Here is a 24736-nt window from a genome sequence, read left to right on the forward strand (position 1 = left end):
AATGGTTATTTTCATAATAAAAGCTTTTTAGTGATTTAGTACTTAGGTGAGCAAATTTTTCATCTCTCACTACACTGTAGTAGCTTTTACGATGGCCGTTTTGTATTGGATTTTTAAACGTATAACCAGTGTGCATTTATCGACCCCCCTTCTGAGCTCAACTTAGATTGCATTTCTTTGAAGGATATTTTCAATCAGTGGACTTGTGAATTTCTTTGTAGTCCATCTGGATATGCATGATTGCGTTCGAGCTGGCGGGCTTAGAAAAGCAACTGCTCTGAATTATCTTGGTAACATAATGATACAAGGCTGTAATTTACCTGGATATTGATTTTGATTTCTTGATAACATATCTGCAGGCATTTCGTTTGTTTGTCGTGGAATCCATTGTGGTTGTGGCAAAGCTTGTTGTGGAATTGGTAAATTATTACGTGGTACATCTCCACCATTATTATATGCAGAGGCAGACATTACTGGTAACGCTCTTGGTGGTGGAATTTGTAATGAATTTAAATCGGATGGTATACGTTGTTGTCCATTGCCAATACCACTCCCAAATGGATTACGATCTGGCCCATTATTATTATATTGTATTAAATTATTTGGAGGCTGTAAATTTGAATCTTTTAATTGGGGTCTTTGCTCGGAGTATTTTGTAATTGAAGTTTGATCCTGAAACGAGTAAAAAATGATGTAGGTATTTATCCTACAAACGTTAAAAGTAATATAAATTTATTATAGGGGAAGGTGTAGTACCTAGAAGCAAAATTTACATTTATGTATTTTTTAAAGACAATTATTAGAATATCACAATAGAAAATGTCTCGGTTTATAGAACTGCTATTTCTTAACAGAATGTTTTTATCAACAATTATTGATAAAAACGATGAACCATGTTACAAGATGTGTAACCATGGTACAAAATCATAATGTATCATGGTTCACACCTTAATATACCCAGAATAACCCCCAACAATTGTGTCTAATGGTAATCTTTTACATATGTAATCGTTAAAGTTCACTCTAAGTAACAGCATCATAGAATGTGTGTGATTGAATTATTAAATTTCCAGACATCTCCAAAGGTATTTTCGATGACTCGAGGTAGATGAGACTTTTTTTTCCCCAATTATACTTCGCTTACCTATACTTGAAAACTCATAAAACACAAGCGTGCAAGTATAAAATTTAATGTTTACATTTTCCCATGTATATGTCGCAGTCAACTTTAATTAGCCGTTCAATTAACAGCCCAGCCTTTTTACTAAATGGCGCCGTTCAACTAGCGTACTGAATTCATGAATTCAATCAAACAGCTAAGCAAATTATTTGGATCGATAACGTATAATCTATTTGCCTAACCTGGTCATTTAAAGTTAGTTCCAATTTCAAATTCCTTTGATAGTCCAATTCAATGAAAGCCCAATTTCTTTGACAGAGGCTATGTCCCAATAATAGATGCGTTACCCTATTGTATAAATGGCCTAACCGACAATCTGCCAGTTCATTAAATGTTGTATTAGATCATCGCTAGTTGAACGGCATCGTTTAGTAAAAAGGCTCTGCCGTTAACTGAACGGCTAAGCTAGTTGGCGGCGACATTTACCAGGTATATTCTAGATATATTTCTATCAATTTGTTAGATTCAAGATACATCACTTTGCGTTTTTAAATTTTTATCTCCTCAAAATTTAAGGTGATGTTATGTTTAAAACTGGACTATGATTTAAAAACTTACTCGCCAATGATTTACGTTGATTAAAATTTACAAAACAATATGCAATGGTCAATTTGTAAAAAGACAGCCAGAAGAATCAAAACTTTACTTTTTACGCAAAAATATTTATTTCTATTAATTTATAAGTAAACAAAACAACATTGGCAATCAGTCTGCAGCCTACCTACAAGGTACTAGATTTTATCCTATAATAAAAATTTAATATACTCACATAATTTGGAAAATTAGGTCGCGGTGGTGATTTCATACCAGTCAGTTGTTGGTGCGCTAAAATAGGTGAAAATGATGGTGATATAAATGCTGATGATGGAGCTGTTGTTGTGGCTGGACAACCTAATTCAGGTGCTTCATCACTTCCATCAGCACATTGTGGTATACCATCACATGCATTATATATTGCAATGCATTCAGATGTTGAACGACATTCAAATTGATAACGGCTACATGTTCTACCTGTAACAAAAAAATAATCATATTTTTTAATTTTTGATAAAAAGTTTTTGCCGAATAAATATCTATTTTTAAAATATTTGAAAAAATTCATTTTAAAATATTGATGCGAGATAGAGAACAAAGATGAACGGTACCGGAAAACTAACATCAAAGAAAAGTTTAACCCAAAATTATTGAATTCCAAAAAAAATTCGTTCAATATCGGATAAAATTTTGGTACGTTATCTAAAAAAAATAGATTTTTTGATCTTAATAACATCATCAAATTCCAAAATATTTCATTTTAATCTTTTTTCTTTTCACATCTAATCCAATTTCGATAAACCAAGTATCTATGTATCCTACTAAATTTTGGTAATATTTTTATATACCATGTATATGAAATATACATAGTATATTAAGTTTAGTCCCAAGTTTGTAACGGTTAAAAATATTGATGCTATGAAAAAAAATTGGGTATAGGTGTTCATACCATCACCTAATTAGCCCATTTCCGTCTGTATGTCTGCCTGTCTGTCTTTCGTCTGTCGTCTGTCCGCCTGTCATCACGATAACTCAAAAACGAAAAGAAATATTAAGCTGGAATTTGTATAGTGTGCTTAGTACGTAAAAAGTGAGGTCAAGTTCGTAAATGAGCAACATAGGTCAATTGGGTCTTGAGTCCGTAGGACCCATCTTGTAAACCGTTAGAGATAGAACAAAATTTTAAATGCAAAAAAAAAAGTTCCTTATAAAAAAATAAACAACTTTTGTTTGAAACATTTTCTTGTAAACATCACTGTTTACCCACGAGGGCGCAGTTTCAGCGAGGGCAAGGGAGCAGTTTCACACTGAGTCCTCATCACAAGAAGCTACAAGTGCATATACGAAGACTGGAAAAAAGGGGGGAAAAGACAAAATGATAAGAACGAAACTTGAAAAAGTCGATTTTATTAGACAATAATTATTTATCGAAACTTTAAATATTCAACTTTCTAATTAATTTGTTCTAACAGTTTTTCTCAGTACTGTTGTAAGTCAATATATGATAATGCAAACAAATTAGTTACAAACAAGTAAAAACAAACAATCGACTGAGTTAATTATTGAAATACTATCTATAGACAATGTTGATTACGCTTTCGTTTGTTTTTTTACGTCATGTAAGGAAAGAAAGAAAATCACTCTTAGAAAACCACATATACATACATATCACACACACAGCTGATTGTCCCATATAATAGATGCTATATAATGTGTACTTTCACGAGTAAACGGTAATGTTTACCACAAAATTTTTCATACAAAATAAGGAACATTTTTTATATTTAAACTTTTGTTTTATCTCTAACAGCTTACAAGATGGGTCTTACCGATCCAAAACTCAATTGACCTATGTTGCTCATTTACGAACTCAACCTCACCTTTTTTTGACGGACGTACAGCGGAGTATTTATACGAAATTTTCGGACAAGAAAACTCAACTCTTTTGTTTTGCATTGAAAGTTGTTTTCTGGTATAATTAGATAACCACTCCATCACAAACAGGTCACTTGAGTTACCCCAACCTCGCCCTCGCCTGTTTTGAAAGCTTCAATCTATCAACTCTTACGGATGCATATTGTTGTTCCTCTCGATTTTTTTTATATTGAAGACGAAGGTTTGTAGGTTAACATAATTAAATATTTGTGATTCATATTTGCTGTGCCCCTTTTTGCCCAGTAAAATTTTTTGTAAAAAGGCAAAGTTCAAGTATTTTATAACATGTTTATGAATAAAAATATTGCGCGAACTTGCGCCTATTCGTTTAAGACTAAGATAAAGATAGAGATTAAGATAGCTTAAGTGAAAAGTCAAAAATAGGAGCAAGCAGTTTTTCAGTGAAAATTTGAAACTTATAATTACAAAATCACCTTACTTGAAAACAAAGGCAAATATAGATAAGAAAAAATGAGGCTCAAAAGCAAAAAATTAAAAAATTGAAGAAGAAAATGAAATAATTTGGTTTGAAGACGAATATGACTAAAAAAATTTTTTTTTTACTATTGCCCAATAAAAGATACTTTTGCTTCTAAATAGTCTTTTGAATCAATTTTGAGCATACAAATCCCTTCATTATATTTTTGTCCGGAAATTTGATATAAATACTCCACTGTGGAACGAACGACAAGAATTTAAACGGGTAACCGGAAATGAATTTCTTGTACACCTACACCAAAATTTTGTTCGTAGCCTCATTAGTTACAAACTTGGGACTAAACTTAGTATACCTTGATATATTTCATATACATATGTACATGGTATAAACATGTTCTATATTATAATATATAATACGTTTTATTTAATTATTGAACATCATTGATTTAATATTTATTAACAATAATAGTAGGTAATTTAACATTATATAATCACGTATATGTATGTAGTACTTAGATGTTGCTTGGTACTTGTTATACCATGTATATATGAAATATACATAGTATTATAAGTTTAGTCCCAAGTTTGTAACGCCTAAAAATATTGATGCTACAAAAAAAAAATTGGTATAGGTGTTCATAAAATCACCTAATTAATCCATTTCCGGTTGTCCGTCCGTCCGTCCGTCCGTCCGTCTGTGGTCACGATTACTCAAAAACGAAAAGAGATATCAAGCTGAAATTTTTACAGCGTCCTTAGGACGTAAAAGTGAGGTCAAGTTCGTAAATGAGCAACATGGGTCAATTGGGATATGGGTCCGTAGTACCCATCTTGTAAATCGTTAGAGATAGAATAAAAGTTTAAATGTAAAAAATGTTCCTTACAAAAAAATAAACAACTTTTGTTTGAAACATTTTTTTGTAAAGATTATTGTTTACCCGTGACAGTGCAAATTAGTTCAGAACATAATTGATATGTTATATATTATATATAACACATAGTATCAATTATTTGCATAGCAACAACATTGTTTATTTCAAACATATACGTCACTTATAAGATTGTATTATTTGTTTGTGTATCCGTCTGTGGACACGATAACTCAAAAACGAAAAAAGATATCGAGCTGAACTTTTTACAGCGTACTCAAGACGTAAAAAGTGAGGTCAAGTTCGTAAATGAGCATCATAGGTCAATTGGGACTTGGGTCCGTAGGACCCATCTTGTAAACCGTTAGAGATAGAACAGAAGTTTAAATGTAAAAAATGTTCCTTATCAAAAATTAAACAACTTTAGTTTGAAACATTTTTTCGTAAACATCACTATTTACCCGTGAGGGCGACAATTAGGGCGGAAATTTTATAATATGTACTATACTTGATTATCAGTTATGTATGTGTCACATGTTGGTATATGTAATGTGATAAAGAAATCAACACTGACTATACATGGTATTTCAACAATTAACTCAGTCAATTGTTTGTTTTCACTTGTGTATAACTTTATAATTGAAATTAAAATTACCATATATTGAACAAGAAGAGTAATTACTTCCTCTGATTTGACTTAGGTACTTATTACTACGTTTTACATACATAGTAACGCTATGTGTAACAATTATATACTGTGCTAGGCAAATACAAATTTAGACAAAAAGGAGATCTAACTTAGTCATAGCTTAATTAAATCTCAGGCAATCCGATTAAACCAATTCAGGTTTCCATCATGTTTTTACTGTTTTTCAACCAGAAGAAACTTAAAATTTCCGTTTAATATCTATCATATTGAGAATATCTGTCTGAAATTGAGATGTTGAATAACCAAGTGAAAACAAACCATTGACTGAGTTAATTGTTGAAATACCATGTATACACAGTGTTAATTACTCTATCACATTACAAATATACCTATACATGTCACACATACATGACTGATAATCCCATATTAATACATACTATAAAATTTGCATCTAATGTGTGCCCTCGTGAGTAAACAGTGATGTTTACAAAAAAATGTTTCAAACAAAAGTTGTTTATTTTTTGATAAGGAACATTTTTTACATTTTAACTTTTGTTCTATCTCTAACGATTTACAAGATGGATCCTACGGAGTAGGTGTGTGTACACAACTACTATAACCATTCCTCAAATTATCAGCTTTAGTTAATTCAACGAATTTTTCTTTGCCTGGCTCTTAATCCATTCAGTAAATTTACTGTTTGCCCAAATTTGATTTCTTCGTACTATTTAAAATATAATGTACGAAGTGAACTATAAACTTTTAACGAACTTTTGACGATGTACAATAAATATTACATGTGTTCAATTGATAATTAATATATCAATTATTTTTAATTACCTAAATTAATTTTACATTATCAATGTAAAATGATTCATTTTGTTACTATATACTCATCAAAATAATTTTTACTTTAAAACTGACTTTTTGTGAATGATCTTTTTAGTCTGGTATTATTATTAAAAAATTGTTTACTGATTTAACGAGCAGCTAATTCAATAATTAAATTACCAAATTTTATATCAATGTAATTATTAAATTAAATTATGATACGTCGAGTGTTCTAATTTCATTAAATTGAGTCTAATGTAGAAAATATCGTTTAATTTATTTAACATTTATAAGATTAAATTTGCAGAAAAATTCAAATACAAAAAAAGTTTCTTTTTTAAAACGATCTTCTTAAACTAGAAACTTATAAATCATAAAGTGAATATATTTTAAATAAGGGAGACATGTTAAGCAATTAACTTTTTAAAAATGAATGATATGGATTCTGGTGGATATTGGGGATGGGGAAAAACTACATTTCTAGAGTCTCCCAATCAAATTTGGAGTGGTGGCAGCCCTAGTCAACGGTTATCCTGGTCAAATTTTTGTCATATTCTTGCTTTATCCCATGTTATGACATATTTTTACGAATTACTTTACTTTTTAGAACCAGCAAATTAAATTAGATACATGCAATTTTTTGTAGTCACAATAGTTTATTGTTTATTTACTTTCAATTAATTAATTAGATTTGAATTTTAAATAAAAAGTAATTATTCTTACGTATTACAGGGTGGCCCAAGTTATAACAGCAGAATTTCCACAAGTGATAGATAAGTTTAAAATAATGACAATTTCTTAATAGATACTTTTAAACGTGAAAGCATTTTTCCTACACATAGGGTGTAAAAATTTTGGAATAAAAACGGTATTATCTATTGTGCTTATTTACACAACGACTACTTAAAAAAATTGAAAAATTTCGGCACACAATGCTCTAAGTATGGTTTTACATAACGTTATTGTATTTATAATAAAGCCAGTGGCGCTAGATTTTTTAGAAACGGGTCGATGACACACCCATATTTTAAACGCTAGTTTTCGTAATTTATCACCGTGAGCCTTAAATCACGATAGATCCAATTAGCTCGTACTGTAAAATTTCCAATTTTTCTAAAGCGTTTTGGCAATACATTATAAATAAAACGAAGTAATGCAAAAACAGCATTGGAATGTATGTACTTAAGCGAGACTGTACACACAGCATCAAACATGCGTTATTGAGATGCAATTTTATTTTTAGAATCATAACTATGAATCATATTAGATGTATATTTAAACAAACAATATCACTTTTGAGTGATTGTGGAGAGTGGCGGGAAAAGTGACCGATAACAAGACGTTTCCGATTATCGAGGCTTTACTTTATTCGCAAAAATATAGTTTTTCTTCTAAACGACAGGTTTTACGGCCAATTTGAATTTGGAAAATGTCATTATTTTAACATTACCTACCATTTGTGCCTTGCTGTTATAACTTGCAACACGCTGTATTTAGATATATGTATTAGATGAAAATAAGTAAATAAGAACTAAGAGTATTGTTCTAAATAAAACATGCAACTATGATTAACAAATAAGTAAAAAAAAAACTATAATAATTTCCTGAACTTTCTTTATACTATGTTAACAAATTATTTCAAGTGATATGCATGTAATAACCGCAGGCCAGTTAAATTTCAATTGAATAATCTAGTTGCATGACAATATTTATCGTGAAATGGAACTGAACATTTTTTTCTAAGGGAAAAATTGCTGTATTTTATCTCAATTAAAGGGAAAGTTGTGTCCGAAAATTAATAGCAGTATGATCAAGAAACTATTGAATAATAAGTAGGCCCTAGTCTGTAACCATCAATGCCTGGTGGAATCATCAATAAATTTCTTTCTCCACTGCAATTTGACACGATCATTGACAAATGTATGTGAAGAAATATTTATGCACTTCTAAAAGTGCAAATTGTTTTCTATTATTATGCTATAAAGAAATTTACCTTCACATTCTCCGATTTACCGTTCATAAGGCCTTGCCAATTCAGGGAGTTGTACCTACTAACTCATTGTCAAGAGTCGACTTCTGGATAACAATCATAAAGATATTTTGCTTTTGGGTTTAGAGATCCTTTTGAAAGAATCTCGGAATTTATCTCTTGGCGATAGACGAAAGCAATTTCCAACGCAACAGGTGAGTGCCCCAAAGTGGTGAAGGGAGGGCTGAGAACATTAGTTGCACTGACTTTATGATGCATGAATGCGGCCCTGATGCATTTGAAAGAGCGAAATTAATTCAGACGTTTATTCAAAGTGTTACACCGTGAGAGAAAAAACAAAATTTCACAGAATAAGTTTTTTATTCAAAACAAACTACTTTTGCTAGATGCTTTGATAAAAAATATTGTATAACCATCTATTTGTAGAATTATGGCATCTCCAAAAGCAGATTTGCAGTAGCAAAACCAAATTTGAAAGGTTAATTAAAGTTCATTTAAAAAAGAATTGAAGAAGTTATAAGCATTCAAAAAGTGTTGATAGTCTCTTTCTTGCAAAGAGAAGCGATACTCAACAACGATGTCACTTTTAAAATATCTCTTATCACTCTTTGCTTAATTAGGAATTTTAAACGTTCATATTTTGTGTACTTCTAAAGTTTTTCAAAAATCAACTTCACTTTTCTGTTTGGGCAGTGAGAATTCTTCACCTGAAGTGATAAAAAAATTTAGTCATTATTTCAATTCTCTTCAACTCTTAGAAATTATAAAATTCACTTTAAATTGAAGATTTGAAAGTAATAAATTTTATTTTTTAAAAGATTGGACACAGAATAATCTCTATTTCCAAAAATATAATATTCATCATTTAAAAACTTGCAAACATAATAATTTTTATTATAATTTATCTAATTATTATTTCAATATAATTGCAAATCGAAGTAGATACCTACTTCATATAAAAAAATAATAATATTTACTAAAAAACAAAAAAATATAAATATAATGTCTACAGTTAAATTGATACTGACAATTCCAATGAAAGAGAAAACATTTCTTTTTCATTTAAATATTATCTTTAGTTATTTTTATGAAAGTAATTTGTTTTTTCATTTATTTTATCCACTATTGTTTAATTTACAATTATTATTATTATTATTTTTATTATTTTTGTCGTTAAGGGGAGTAACATCTCATCTGAACAAAACAAACGCAATAAAACAAACATAGGATTTACATCTTAAAATAATATTTATCGTAGAAAGTAAATGAACTGTTGTATAATGGAGATGAGTTTGTATGTACTTATTATTTAGTTTTTGGTATGATCATTATTATTACATATTTACAAGATGTACTCTAAAATTGTTGAATAGTTACAGTAAAATCTGTGTCTTAAAGAAGGCAGGAAATTCAAATCGATGTATGAAACAAATCAAACAAATCTATTTGATGTTTTTAAAAGTAAATGTTCCCAGCGGCTAAATTATGTATTTAAGATAATACAAATTGCATTCATATTACCAAAAAAATAATGTGCTGGAAGTCAGCAGGCTGATTTTCGCATTTAAAAAGTTGTGCTACAATGTGCCTTCGAGAAAATTGGAAAATTCAGAAAAATAGAGGAATGGCGGCCAAAAATTAAATTTTTCGTCAGCAGGGTGATTTTGGTTTTTCGAAAAAATAATAATATTGGGTAAAATTGTGCTAGGGTTGTGCTACAATCAACCGCCGAGAAAATTGGAAACTTTCGGAAATACAGAAATATTTTGTTTGTCCGCAGGGTTATTTCGTTTTTTTCCAAAAAAACTACAATGTGTAAAATTGTGCTAGGATTGTGCTATAATGTGCTGTCAAGAAAATTGGAAAATTCGGAAAAATACAGGAATAGCAGCCAAAAACAAATTTTGCGTTAGCAAGGTTGAGCAATATTGTGCTCTGGTTGTGCTATAATCTAAGCACAATTTTTCCCAATATATTTTTTTTTTTCCAAAAAACGAAATTACCTTGCTGACAAGAAAATTATTTTTGGCTGCCACTTCTGTATTTTTCGGAATTTTCCAATTTTCTCAACGGCACATTGTAGCAAAATTTTGCCCAAAATTTTTTTTTTCCAAAAAATGAAATTCCCCTGCTGACAAAAAAATTATTTTTGGTTGCCATTTCTGTATCTTATTTTCTGAATATTCCAATTTTCTCGACGGCACATTTTAGCACAACTCGGAAATCGGAAAGTGGGATAAATTTATTTTGCCAAGATTTGATTACAAACAACGAACAGTATGATACTAAATAAAAGGTTGTAAAATCAAAATAAGTGAAATAAAAAACAGTGAAATGAACGGAACAAATTAGTCTAAATCTAAATAGTGTATTTATTTCTTGGTTGATTTCTTTTAAATAATATTTTCCTTTATTTTCATTTTCCAGGATTTTTTGAAAACAAAAAGTTGGATTCCTCCTACAATTTCCGTCGTTAAATTGTAAATGTTTCTATAAATTTATTTATTTTGGGTAACGTCTCAAATAGAAAATCATTCTAAATAAATTGTAAATATAGAAAATTATTCTAAATGAAATATTTTATATACATATCTAAGTTGTACTGTATTATAATTTATTTTAAATGAAGAGAATACACTTTACCGTAGAAACTACGTGCTTTTTATTCTAGGAATAGCTTATACAGTTTTCATAATTTATTTAACGAATTCACTTAAAAGATCCGTCTGCTGAAAATGGTTTTCATTTGAAGATAAAGCTTTTTCTGTACTTTTCTACAAGTTTTTTCTTTTTTGTTCAGGAGATGATAATATAATTTGTGAAATACATGCTTACGTATGCAAGACTAATGTTTTTATAATTACCGCAGACAGAAAAAAATATTGATGGAACATTTATGGGATCTAAAATTCGAAGTACATTCATAAATTAAAAATTAATTTGAATTTTTTTATGGGGGTTCTTTTTTAGAATTTCACTACTTTTAATTAAAATAAAAACTAGCTTTTTTGGGAAGATAATTTTATGCCATTAATAGATATTAGCGAATTGCCAAAGGAAAAGGAGCTATTGCTTTTGTACTGATGAAAAAATTTCTTCAAATGTTCATCGACCCTACCTAATAGATGTCAAAATAAACCATCGTTAAAATTTATCCCTATATATTATAAATGTGAAAGTAAGGATGCTTTTTTGTTTGTTTGTTACGCTTTAACGTAAAAACAACGAATGGATTGTAATGAATCTGTACAACCATATAGCTCATACATCAGAATAGCACATGAGCTATAATTTATAAAGATACTAGATTGATACAAGCCCGCTTCCATCCTCTCTTGATATACACAGTTTTCAATTTTGTTAAATGTAAAATTCATTGAGTATATTAAAAAAGTTGGCCATGATTTTTACATTTGACATATGGTAAATGTCAATTTAATTAAATTTTTTTATTTTTTTAGTAAAAAAATAATATCTTTATAAATTATAGTTCATGTGTTATTCTGATATATTAGCTATATTAGCTGTACTGTTTCATTAAAAACCATTCGCTAGTTTTAGTGTGAAAGCGTAACAAAGCAACAAACAAACAAACAAACGTGCTTACTTTCACATTTATAATATATAGGGATAATTTCTTAAAAAAATGTGGGCGGGTATCAAGCTAGTATATATATATATATATATATATATATATATATATATATGTATACATTTATGTGTATACAATATACATAGATATGTATCTATACGTTTATGTATCTGTAAGGTCTCTAACGGTCGCAGTTTAAGTCCGATTTGAATAAAATTTGGTATCAAGAAAGTTATTGGTATTTGAAAGGTCAAGTTCGTTAATGAGAAAAATCGACCGATATACATGGGAGGGGGAGCGCTAAATACAAAATTTTGAGTTTTTCAAAGTAAAACATATTTTGGCGAATACGAATGATAAAAAATACGCGAATATTCGCGGATGCGAATGCAAATATTCGTTTCTTCAACTTAACTAGTAGATATACAATGAAGTTTTATTTATAACTTACGAAATATTTCACAATAAAACTATTAAGAATAATTACACAAATATGTGTAAATTTAATTTTTTTTTTTTGTATATAAAGCTTGCTTGATATAGTCAGTGACTGCTGACTACAAACACTACATTACATTATTTACAGATACAGATGACATCACATTAAAAAAATAATATAAGAAGGTATACTCAACAAAATTGATCGTGTCATAGACCTTACCATCATCACCACTGTTCTTCAATTTGTATACTATGAATATAAAATTATACGGAGTGAATCTTAAAAAGCGTCCCATTAAGGGGTTTTTTCACTCAAAAAATTGAAAAGCAAAATTCGTATTATTTTTGAAGTTATAAATTAACTTATATCTATTATATATATTTCGAGTGTTGTTTGATATTAGTGACTATACCGCCATTCCTCTATTTTTCTGAATTTTCCAATTTTCTCGACGGCACATTGAAGCACAACTCTAGCACATTCTAGCACAACTTTTCTTTTCAAGTTTCTAGCATAACTTTTCAAGTTATAAATTAACTTATATCCATTATATATATATTTCGAGTGTTGTTTGATGTTAGTGACTATACTCTTCCTAAACGGAACGATTTTGATGAAACTTTTTTCGTGCGTTCAAGTGGATGCGATGATGATTTAGATTTTATTTCCATTCGGTCCAGCACAACTGTTTTAAAGGGTTTCGCATCAAAAAACTTAAATTTCATTAAATGGTGGGAGCGCATATAAATCATATATTACAACTTACTGGATTATGAACCAGACCAAAAAAAAAAATTCGTTGAATTTACTAAAGCTGATTAATTCAATTTTTTGAGCCTGACTCTTCCATTATACTACGTACTACGTATTTTTAATAGTATTGAGGTATTATTTATTATTAAAATTACATTATTATTACAACTTACTATGTACTATGTATTTTTAATAGTATTGAGATATTACTTATTATAATTCCGGTATTGTAAATAGGTATTTATTAGAGGTATATGCAAGCGCAGCGAACTCCACTGCCAACGATACCATCCAGGCCGAAGGATCGGCTAAAAAGCATGGCTTGTCCAATAGACAGGAGTAAAATTTCGGTTTAACGGGATGGATTTAGCGGAATGGGTTTAGCGGAATGTGTTAAGCGGGATGGTTTTAACAGGATGGGTAAAGAGGGCAGCCTAAGCATAGTATAAGTTAAATTTTTCCAGGACAACATCTTTCGGGTCAGCCAGTAAGTATATAAACCAAGAAATACCAATTTTTGGTGTCTTATATAACGAAACTGGTGGTTTTATTGAATCATCTTGTATATAGTAAGTTTACTTAATACTATACTTATACTATGTATTTATTGAATGTTTGCCTGTGTCGCTTATTTAAATTTATATACTATAGTTTATACCGATTATAATTATTATATACTTTATATTAAAAAACGTATTATAGTACAAATTAATATTGAATTGAGTTACTTCTTGGTCTTTGGAAAGAAATGGCTCTAATTTAAAATATGGAACACTAAATTTGTGTCTAAAGAAATCTTCCCCAGCAGTAGTAGTAGCCCCATGATGGAAATGGTATTGTACTCATAAAAAAGGAAATTGTCAATAATCAATATCTATGCGGAAAATCATCGGATTTGGAACCGCAATAGCTCACTTGAAAATTTGTATTTTCCAGTTTTTTAATTTATTGCTAAAAAATTCTTCTTTCCGCTTTGTACTCTGAGAGTTGAAATTGTGAGAAATGTTATCCTTAAATTTTATATGAAGTTAAGCGTATCAAAATTATAAAAATTATTTTACAATAAATATACTAAGACCGCTCGAAATTTTAGTAGGTAGTAAACTTTATATAAATCACTCTGTACAAAGAGACAAGGCGTAATAAAATTTTTGCGCAACAGATTCCAAAATTAGAAAGTATTTAATTGTGTCCCAAATTCGAAGATTTTTTGCAGAGGTAGATAATAAAGCTGAATGAAATTTTGGTGTGTATATATATATAATTTTGAATAATTTATAATTTTTATCGAAACTAATGAAACTCATGACTTAATAATAGCTAAGAAATTAAAACAAGCCTTTTTTAAAATTTAGACTTCATGTTAAGACAAATCATTTTAACAATGGTATGAATAAATCCTTTTATCATTTCTTATCAATGGAAGGAATATTTTTATTATGAAATCAAATTTTTACATTTATTTTAAATTTTTATGTATACTTTATACAAGACAAAGTACCTCATGCATGATACTTAGCTTTTTCTATCTCAAAACTTCAAAGTACTTCGACACGAAGACACGAAGAGGTTACATATTTTGTGTCACTCTGTGGCTTCTGTGTAATTTTTTTGTTTCCTTCTATTTGATCAAATTTAAAGGATGATTTTCGAAATTTCTATTGTTATTAGTGAAAACCAAGAACTTATTTTAAAATTTTTTTTATCAGTATAAAAAAAAAACTTACAAGGTTTTATAAAAATTTAGACTGCATGGTAAGCCAAATCATTTCAATAACGGGATGAGTCAGTTATGTTATCATTGCTTATCAATTTGAAGGTTAAATAAATTACTTTACCCAAAAAAAAGACTTTCAAGGTAAATTGATATACTTTGTATGAAGGTTATGGGAGTGTTTGAAAGAACTAAATTTTTTTATTATCATCAATTTTATCAAACTTTTTAATTTATTAACAATATTGTTAGAAAAGAATGAAACATGTTGAAAAATTAACGTAACTCCTTTTAATGCGCAAAATTTTTGCTTTTGTTGGAAAATTTGTTCGAATAAGTTCGATTAGCCGCCTTGCACGATTCCATCCCGACGACAAGCGTTTTGATTATCATTCATTTATTTATTATTTCAATAATTAGCTAAATCAATGCTTTAAGGGTGGCTCTAATTAAAACTTCTGTTTTAGTGTCTCCATGTCTATAAATAAATATTGGCTCCATTACAGCAATCTGTTAATTATCGAAAAAAATTTCCCCATGAGACATCGGGTACTGGATGTTCATTGAAATTACATACACGATCAGTACTTTATTGATACAGATAAAACAAATGATTATTAAAAATATGTCCTAAATTAAATTCCCAAGGAATGCTGTTGACCTAGTTATTATAAAATTGGTGTGTTATTGTTTTCCAAAAATTTAAATTACGAAAGTTTCAACTTTTCAATATAATTTATTTATTATTCAAGCAATTTGAATAATTAATTGAAAATATATGATTCATGTTTGTTATTACGGTGGGTGCCAAATTTATAATTAAATTTTCTAGATGGAAAATTCTTAATAAATTAAAATTCAGGTTGAACACTCTGTTAATTAATTTTAAGTAAAATATAAAAATTAAGTTTATTTTCTCTTGACATTGAAATTTAGATGAAGGAAAATTTTATAAATTGTAATTTACAATAAAAATATTTTTGTTACAAATTATTTTAATATTATTTGATGTTCAAGAAAGTTAGAGATTTTTAGAATCAAAAGTTTTTTCAAATCAAAACATGTGTTTCGTAGATTTTTAGATTAGACAGTAAGGCTACTTTCTCGTTTTTGCCTCGAAAGTGACTCAAAGGATATCAATTTTGATTAAAATAAGGAAAAATTTTCGAACCTTCGACGTTGCTAACATATCGAAAAATTCGTTGTTCTACATCGGAACGCAAGCAATGTTCTCGACCTTTACATTTTCAGTGAATAAATTCTATAATAGAATATACTTAGCATGTAATTGCATGAGAAATCAATGGGAATAAAGACACGGTTGATTTTCGGATATAATTTTGCAAGAAAACATTTCACAAGTTTTTGCGTTTTAGAATATTCCGTAAAACCCGAAAAATAAAAACCAAATTTTGGTATATGTTATCTACGCTGGTTCCTTTAAATCACTTTCTGATAATCAAAATAAGATATTTTACTAGAAGTTATTTTACAAATAAGATTTTTGTAATCAAAACTTATACCATTGATACCAATATTTAAAAGCTCCGTTCTCTTGAAAAATTTTAAAATTTACAAAATTTTTCGACTGCGACTGCTATAGTTTCCTGGGGCTTTTGTTTCCTGAGGTTGCTCTATTAGTTGAGTTTCATTTTGTAGTTTGGGGTACCAAAAATGTTGGTGGCGGCTAAGTGATCGGAGAGTAAAACTAGTGAGAAGTATGCAAGGTCAAATAAAAAACGCATTGCTAAGAACTTAGTTTGATGAAGAATTTTACGGTGCACTGAGTTAAAGGATCTGTTTGTTTTACTTTTCAGTACTTTACTATAACCAATTTTTTTTTTTTTTTGTATTAAAATAAACTAGCTTGATTCGTGCGGAATTCCGCTTCCTTCGCTACCCTGTACCCGTGGCTAAAAACAACAAACAACAAATTTCGTAGAAAAGTGGTGAAAAATCAAAAGTTCTAAAAGTAATATTAGGAGAACATTTAAAATAGTTATTATATGTCTAGAATATTAGGAGAGCATCTGTAAAAACTAACATGTTTGCCTAACAATGTTTTGAGTATTATATGTTTAAGTATAAGGAGAGCATCTGTAAAAACTAACATGTTTGCCTAATAATGTTTTGAGTATAATATGTCTAGAGTATAAGGAGAGCATCTGTAAAAACGAACATGTTTTCTTAATAAACTTATTATTTAAATTTATGTAACTTTATGATATTCTTTTTTCGTTCAAATTATTTGTCTAGCGTGTTTTTTCCTAAGTGGTACATTTTTAACCGTGAGTATATTTTTCGTCAAACCTATACATAATATGTTTGAAAATGAGGGGTGAATCATGAAATTTGGTAAAGGAATTATATATAAGATGATAAGTTATCATTGATAACGTAACTCAATGGTATCTGAATTTGTAGTATTTAATACATACTTAAAATCAAAATAATATAGTGTACCCATTCCATAAAATATTTATACACATTTTTTTCATTTTAACACAACAATCAAGATAATCCAACAAGAAGACGAACAACAAGAAGTGAATAAGCAAGTTACCTGTCCGTGTCTTAATAATATAATATTATACACTACTTAAGTATCATCGTGCGATCGAACTTACAAACTGTAAACATACTTACATACTTACTTTATTTATTAAAAAGGTGTTTGTTTGTTACGTTGCGTTTTTTTGTTTGTTACAAGCGAAAAAACAGGAATTAAAAATTCAAAAACAAGTCTTATATCGAGGAATTTGTGTTAAACGAACGTGTTCTAATTTTGTGAATTCGAAACTTTTTTTTTTATAAAAGTGCATTTTTTTCTTAATTGAAGTGATTATTTAATTGAAATCGAAAAAAAAATGGCATCAAAATTACGACCATTATTATATTATACGGATAGTGCTGGAAATTCTCCAACAGTGTGTTTACCACCACCATATTCGAAGAATTGTGTTCCAAACACTTCATCAACTCCAACGGTAAGTGATTGGCTATCTGATTAGAATTATAAATAAATCGAAATTCGATTTGTTGATTGGAAATGTTAATTGGATTTTTGGCATCGAATTTCATTTCAGAAATTTTCAAAATAATATAAAATAATACACTCTTACGGTTCTCAGAAACTATTAGGCCTCAAGTTCATTAACATAATTATAAATTCATCATAAATTTGGTCAAATTCCTAGAATTAAACCTTTTATAAATACTTATATAGACTGCAAGGTAATTTTCCGTATTTTTTGTGACAAACTTTTGAGATTTCAGAAATTTTTACGCTTTAATCTTATAAAAAAATTTTAAGATGGAAAAACTGTATATGTTTTTTTTTTCCTTATTCTTGCGTTAAAACGAGGACCAAAAAAACGAAGACCTGATTTTCTTATAGAAATATTGAGCTTGAAAACACGAGAAAACTAGTCTAACAAGTGGGTGAACTATTTTTGAAATATCGTTTGAAGTTGTTTGTGAATATGTCTATCTTTGATTTGTCAAGGAATTCATTTTATTTTTAATTATAATAAAAATATTTTTTGGTGACATGTATTTAAATGTGTTTATTTTATCTAAACAAATTAATTTTTTTATTAAGTATTGTACCCTCGAGATTTTCATTTCTATATTATGTGGAATTTATGACAAATTGAATTATTTTTTTTAATACATTTTTCGAATATGATATTTTATTTAATTGAAAAAAGAGAATTCGAAATTTTGTTATTTTTTTAATTGAAATAATAAATTTTGTCAAGCAAACCATAAAATAGCGTTATAAATTTATTACGAAATTGGAGAATATCAAATATTTAGATTTAATTTGTATTTTTTTTGTAAATACAATTTTTAAGAATTAAACCGAAAATTGAAATATACTAAGTATGTAATCCTACTAAATTTGGGCCATACTTTTCAAATTTGTGGTCAAAATTAACCTAGCTCTATTAGATTTCAAGAATGTGGAGGTCTGGTCCCGGAATAAAGCACATAAGTGATAACTAGCGAAAAACTGACATTACAGCTGAAAAGAATGACCCAAAATTAGTGGGTTTCAAAAAAAATTCCAATAAGATCGGATCAAAATTGCCTGTGTTATGAAAAAAATCGAATTTTTGAACTTGATGACGTCATCAAAATTCAAAATATTTAATTTTGCTCTATTACATCGAAATTTTATCCAATTTTGATCAACAAAGTATGTAATCCTACTAAATTTGGGCCATAATTTTCAAATTTGTGGTCAAAATTAACCTAGCTCTATAAGATTTCAAGAATGTGGAGGTCTGGTCCCGGAATTAAGCACATAAGTGATAACTAGCGAAAAACTGACATCACAGCTGAAAAGAATGACCCAAAATTAGTGGGTTTCAAAAAAAATTCCAATAAGATCGGATCAAAATTGCCTGTGTTATTAAAAAAATCGAATTTTTGAACTTGATGACGTCATCAAAATTCAAAATATTTAATTTTGCTCTATTACATCGAAATTTTATCCAATTTTGATCAACAAAGTATGTAATCCTACTAAATTTGGGCCATAATTTTCAAATTTGTGGTCAAAATTAACCTAGCACTAATAGGTTTCAAGAATGTGGAGGTCTGGTCCCGGAATTAGGCACATAAGTCATAACTAGCGAAAAACTGACATCACAGCTGAAGAGAATGACCCAAAATTAGTGGGTTTCAAAAAAAATTCCAATAAGATCGGATCAAAATTGCCTGTGTTATGAAAAAAATCGAATTTTTGAACTTGATGACGTCATCAAAATTCAAAATATTTAATTTTGCTCCATTACATCGAAATTTTATCCAATTTTGATCAACAAAGTATGCAATCCTACAAAATTTGGGCCATACTTTTCAAATTTGTGGTCAAAATTAACCTAGCGCTAATAGGTTTCAAGAATGTGGAGGTCTGGTTTCGGAATTAAGCATATAAGTGATAACTAGCAAAAAACTGATATCACAGCTGAAAAGAATGACCCAAAATTAGTGGGTTTCAAAAAAAATTCCAATAAGATCGGATCAAAATTGCCTGTGTTATGAAAAAAATCGAATTTTTGAACTTGATGACGTCATCAAAATTCAAAATATTTAATTTTGCTCTATTACATCGAAATTTTATCCAATTTTGATCAACAAAGTATGTAATCCTACTAAATTTGGGCCATACTTTTCAAATTTGTGGTCAAAATTAACATAGCTCTATTAGATTTCAAGAATGTGGAGGTCTGGTCCCGGAGTTAAGCATATAAGTGATAACTAGCGAAAAACTGACATCACAGCTGAAAAGAATGACCCAAAATTAGTGGGTTTCAAAAAAAATTCCAATAAGATCGGATCAAAATTGCCTGTGTTATGAAAAAAATCGAATTTTTGAACTTGATGACGTCATCAAAATTCAAAATATTTAATTTTGCTCTATTACATCGAAATTTTATCCAATTTTGATCAACAAAGTATGTAATCCTACTAAATTTGGGCCATACTTTTCAAATTTGTGGTCAAAATTAACATAGCTCTATTAGATTTCAAGAATGTGGAGGTCTGGTCCCGGAATTAAGCATATAAGTGATAACTAGCGAAAAACTGACATCACAGCTGAAGAGAATGACCCAAAATTAGTGGGTTTCAAAAAAAATTCCAATAAGATCGGATCAAAATTGCCTGTGTTATGAAAAAAATCGAATTTTTGAACTTGATGACGTCATCAAAATTCAAAATATTTAATTTTGCTCTATTACATCGAAATTTTATCCAATTTTGATCAACAAAGTATGTAATCCTACTAAATTTGGGCCATACTTTTCAAATTTGTGGTCAAAATTAACCTAGCGCTAATAGGTTTCAAGAATGTGGAGGTCTGGTCCCGGAATTAAGCACATAAGTGATAACTAGCGAAAAACTGACATCACATCTGAAGAGAATGACCCAAAATTAGTGGGTTTCAAAAAAAATTCCAATAAGATCGGATCAAAATTGCCTGTGTTATGAAAAAAATCGAATTTTTGAACTTGATGACGTCATCAAAATTCAAAATATTTAATTTTGCTCTATTACATCGAAATTTTATCCAATTTTGATCAACAAAGTATGTAATCCTACTAAATTTGGGCCATACTTTTCAAATTTGTGGTCAAAATTAACCTTGCTCTATTAGATTTCAAGAATGTGGAGGTCTGGTCCCGGAATTAAGCATATAAGTGATAACTAGCGAAAAACTGACATCACAGCTGAAAAAAATGACCCAAAATTAGTGGATTTCAAAAAAAATTCCAATAAGATCGAATCAAAATTGCCTGTGTTATTAAAAAAAGCTTCAACAAGCTTTTACAAATAGTCGGGTATGAGTGGCTTATAGGTAAAATTATTTTCTACCTTTTAGTACAATAAAAGCTTGTACCTTAAAAAGTATTTTTTATTAAAATTTTTTTATTAAAATCATTTAAAAAACAAGCTTTGTTTGTTAACTACCGTAATCGTACGACCTTGTTTAATATTTTTTCATAAACTCAAAATAAAATTAATGTTGAATGTATTTAATTTCACAAGAATATAAAATATTATTCTTTGATATATTATAACAACATTACATGATGTATGATGTTACACCAATAAATTAAATACAATACAAATAACTTATTTATTTCAAAATTATTGTGTAGGTTTATTATAAGTTAAAAACCTGTAAAAATTACAAAGTTAAAATAAATAAATATATATGATTTTAAAACAAAAATAACTGTATATTTTTATAACTTTAATAAATATGTTATTTGTATTATTTGAATGAATAAAATATTATTATATTTATATTTACACAATATTAGATTTTTTTAGTTGTGAAAATAAACATCTAACTTTAGACATTAGTAATTTTTTAAATCTATTTAATTAGATCGAAAAATCACTTTATATGGAATTATTAAGAAAATAATTATTTCTTTTTAATATATTAAACTAAAGTAGTCGAGAAAAAAAACAAAAATTCATTTCTTTGAAAATGAAACCAATATAATTTAAATTTAAAACCATCCTTGCCATTATTTCGAGTGTTATCGAATCGGGATAAGCGAGAGCAATCATTATCAATCTTTACTTTTAAACCCAGCGAAGCGGGTGGGTATCACTCTAGTTTTAAATATTTAAATATTTTTTCTCAAACTTCAAACTTTTCTCATTTAATGGTAATTTAGAAGTTTATATACTTGCAAAACTAGCAAATTCGTATGGGCAATTGCTTTCTTAAGCTTTTACATACTCAACAACGATAAGAACCTTTTGTACATTGTTTGAAGGCTATATTATATTTAAAATAATATCTATGACAATATATTGTAATTGTAATTGGAGCCCACTGATTAAATAAAAAATATAATTGAAATTGTATTGTTCAAAAATAAATGTTATAAATTCAACGCCTTCGAACTATACTTTATATTAAAATCATAGTATAACGAAAAATAATCAAGTTTTATTATAATGCTTTTAGTATGTCCGATGTCCGCTAAAATTGAAGGTTTTTTTTATTATATTTTATTATTGTCTTTCGAAATTCAAGGCTTTAGTTATAATTTATATATTTTAATTATATAATTATAACCTCCTCCGCAGATTGAAAATAAATTCAAACAAAGAAAAGTAATACACATAGAAATACAATCTTAGGTTAGGTTAGGTTATATTGGCTATCCACGAAAGACACACTTAGGCCATTGTGATACCATATATGTGTTTTACCACCTTTCCGCTGATAATTTCATTTATCAGCTCCTCAATTTCAGAGGCTGAGTGCACCTCCTTCATGCATATACCATACACTACACCAGCCCATCACAATTAATAATTAAATTATTATTTTTGTGACGGCGGGAATCGAAGCCACTACCCTAAGCATACCGCGGACGGAATTGGTTACACCTTAACCAACTGTTCTAATAGGATGACAATACAATCTTAAGATAAGACCATTCTCGACACAAAAAATGAATTTTCAAAAAGTTTTTTGAGATAAATTTACTCAAAATAGACGATTATATTCAGCGAATTATATAATGAGATCGGTTAGGAACTAGTTAGAACTGCAACACTTTAAAGATAGCTTAAAAATTGTTAAAAAGGTTTTGATTCATTTTCAAGGCTACTCATCCTTATTTTAGTGCATACTTTTGCCAAGACCCAACTATTTACAGTATGAAGAACTTTTAATGCCGTAAGTTTTTAAAAACTATGTCAAGGAAACAATGAATTTCTATCACTAGATGTATTAGTAATTGTATATAAGCCAAAAATGACAGAAACTTAATAACTTATTAATTTTTTATTTCGTTTTATTTCTAGAAATTCCTGCTGTGAATATATGACTGTTTTTTTTTTTTCATAGCATTATTTTATGGTCCATTAATAATATAAAATTTGTCATTGTTGTATGGTTATTAATAAATTAAATCATAGTCAGAAGAATAAAGCAAAGAAAAACTTTTTTCTCCGATGGGTTTACTTGACGTATTCAATTTAAACTCCAACGCCGAGTAAGGTTTAGGTAAGGTCAGGTTAGGTCAGGTTAGGTTAGGTTAGGTTAGGTTAGGTTAGGTTAGGTTAGGTTAGGTTAGGTTAGGTTAGGTTAGGTTAGGTTAGGTTAAGTTATATTGGCTGTCCACGAAGGATACACTTAGGCTATAGAGCCTATTGTGATACCAGACGAGGAAGGTTTAAGGATGTTGAAAAATTTCATTGCGGCTCCCTTCACACTATAAACAATGACTTATTCGTAATTAACGTTATTAGTAACATAGGCAGACCGCAACCATAACTGATAAATCAAAAACCTTGTTTGTGTTAACATAGATTTCACTCGCACTACATAAAACATGCCACTGAAACTTAGTTTTACCCGGAAATTGGTTAACAAAACAAGCGTATGTAGGTGCGTAATTGTGAATTTGAGCTTGAACAATCTTCTTAAGTTTCAATTAATATTTTAACGAATCTGGTATCGTGGACGACTGAAAAAGTTTTCTAGAAAAAAGGTAAATGAGTCTGGAATCTAAGGTTGCTGTGTATAACAAAAATAGTCCATGATGTTCATGGACGGCTTATATGGAAATCAAGATTTTCTCAATTGATTTTGTGCCGAATGATTAATGTACATTTGTAATAAACGTTTTCAAACTTTTCAAAAAATTTACCTAGTGGTGCTTTGATTGCATCGAAACTGGGGGCAGAACGTTACAATATTTTTTAACAAATAGAAGATTATTTCAAAATTGCTGTAATCTGAGGATGTTGTTTTCTTAATTTTCTCTACACACTAAGTTCACTTTATTATTTCACTTAAAAAAACGCTAAGAGAGATTTCAATGGATTTTTCTACGATGCTAAAAAAATAATTTCTATTCTCTTGACTATAAGTAAAAGCGAGTTTTCATCTACCATTAATAATTGTTAAAATTTATATCATCATAAATATTAAATTTTTATACCAGTACAGTGTGTATTTTTTAGAGCTGTATATACACTTTGTACCATAACAAATCCATTGAATTTCTTCTCACTCTTCGCCATTAATTCATCGAGTCCTAGAAGATATCTTTATTGAATATCAGTATCTTGACCGTGAGTATCGGTGTTATAATACCGTAACCACTGATATTTTGGATAAACTAATGCATTAATATATCTACACACAGCAGCTTACTAGCTTTGGTAAGACTTTAGAACTGCTAATTTTTAGTAGCTTTATTTTCTATTTATAGTTGTGAAAAATACCATCTGTATAAAAAGTATTCTTCTCATTCTTCCAA

General features: G+C 28.9%; 2 protein-coding genes across 2 annotated transcripts in view; one reads left to right on the forward strand and one right to left on the reverse strand.

The window, feature by feature from the left end:
* LOC123294752 (nuclear transcription factor Y subunit beta) overlaps positions 1 to 24736 on the reverse strand; it is an 82519-nt gene that overhangs the window by 5435 nt on the left and 52348 nt on the right. Inside the window, exons 4-5 of the mRNA XM_044875890.1 lie at positions 1950 to 2191; positions 321 to 672 (exon numbers count right to left, since the gene is read on the reverse strand). Coding sequence (XP_044731825.1) covers positions 321 to 672; positions 1950 to 2191 — 594 coding nt within the window. The remainder of the gene's footprint in view (positions 1 to 320; positions 673 to 1949; positions 2192 to 24736) is intronic.
* The window catches only part of LOC123294755 (protein phosphatase 1 regulatory subunit 14C), a 153560-nt gene continuing 146276 nt past the window's right edge, over positions 17453 to 24736 (forward strand). Inside the window, exon 1 of the mRNA XM_044875894.1 lies at positions 17453 to 17914. Coding sequence (XP_044731829.1) covers positions 17795 to 17914 — 120 coding nt within the window. The 5' untranslated portion in view covers positions 17453 to 17794. The remainder of the gene's footprint in view (positions 17915 to 24736) is intronic.

This window comes from Chrysoperla carnea, chromosome 3, assembly GCF_905475395.1.
Source record: "Chrysoperla carnea chromosome 3, inChrCarn1.1, whole genome shotgun sequence".
Taxonomy (NCBI): Eukaryota; Metazoa; Arthropoda; class Insecta; order Neuroptera; family Chrysopidae; genus Chrysoperla; species Chrysoperla carnea.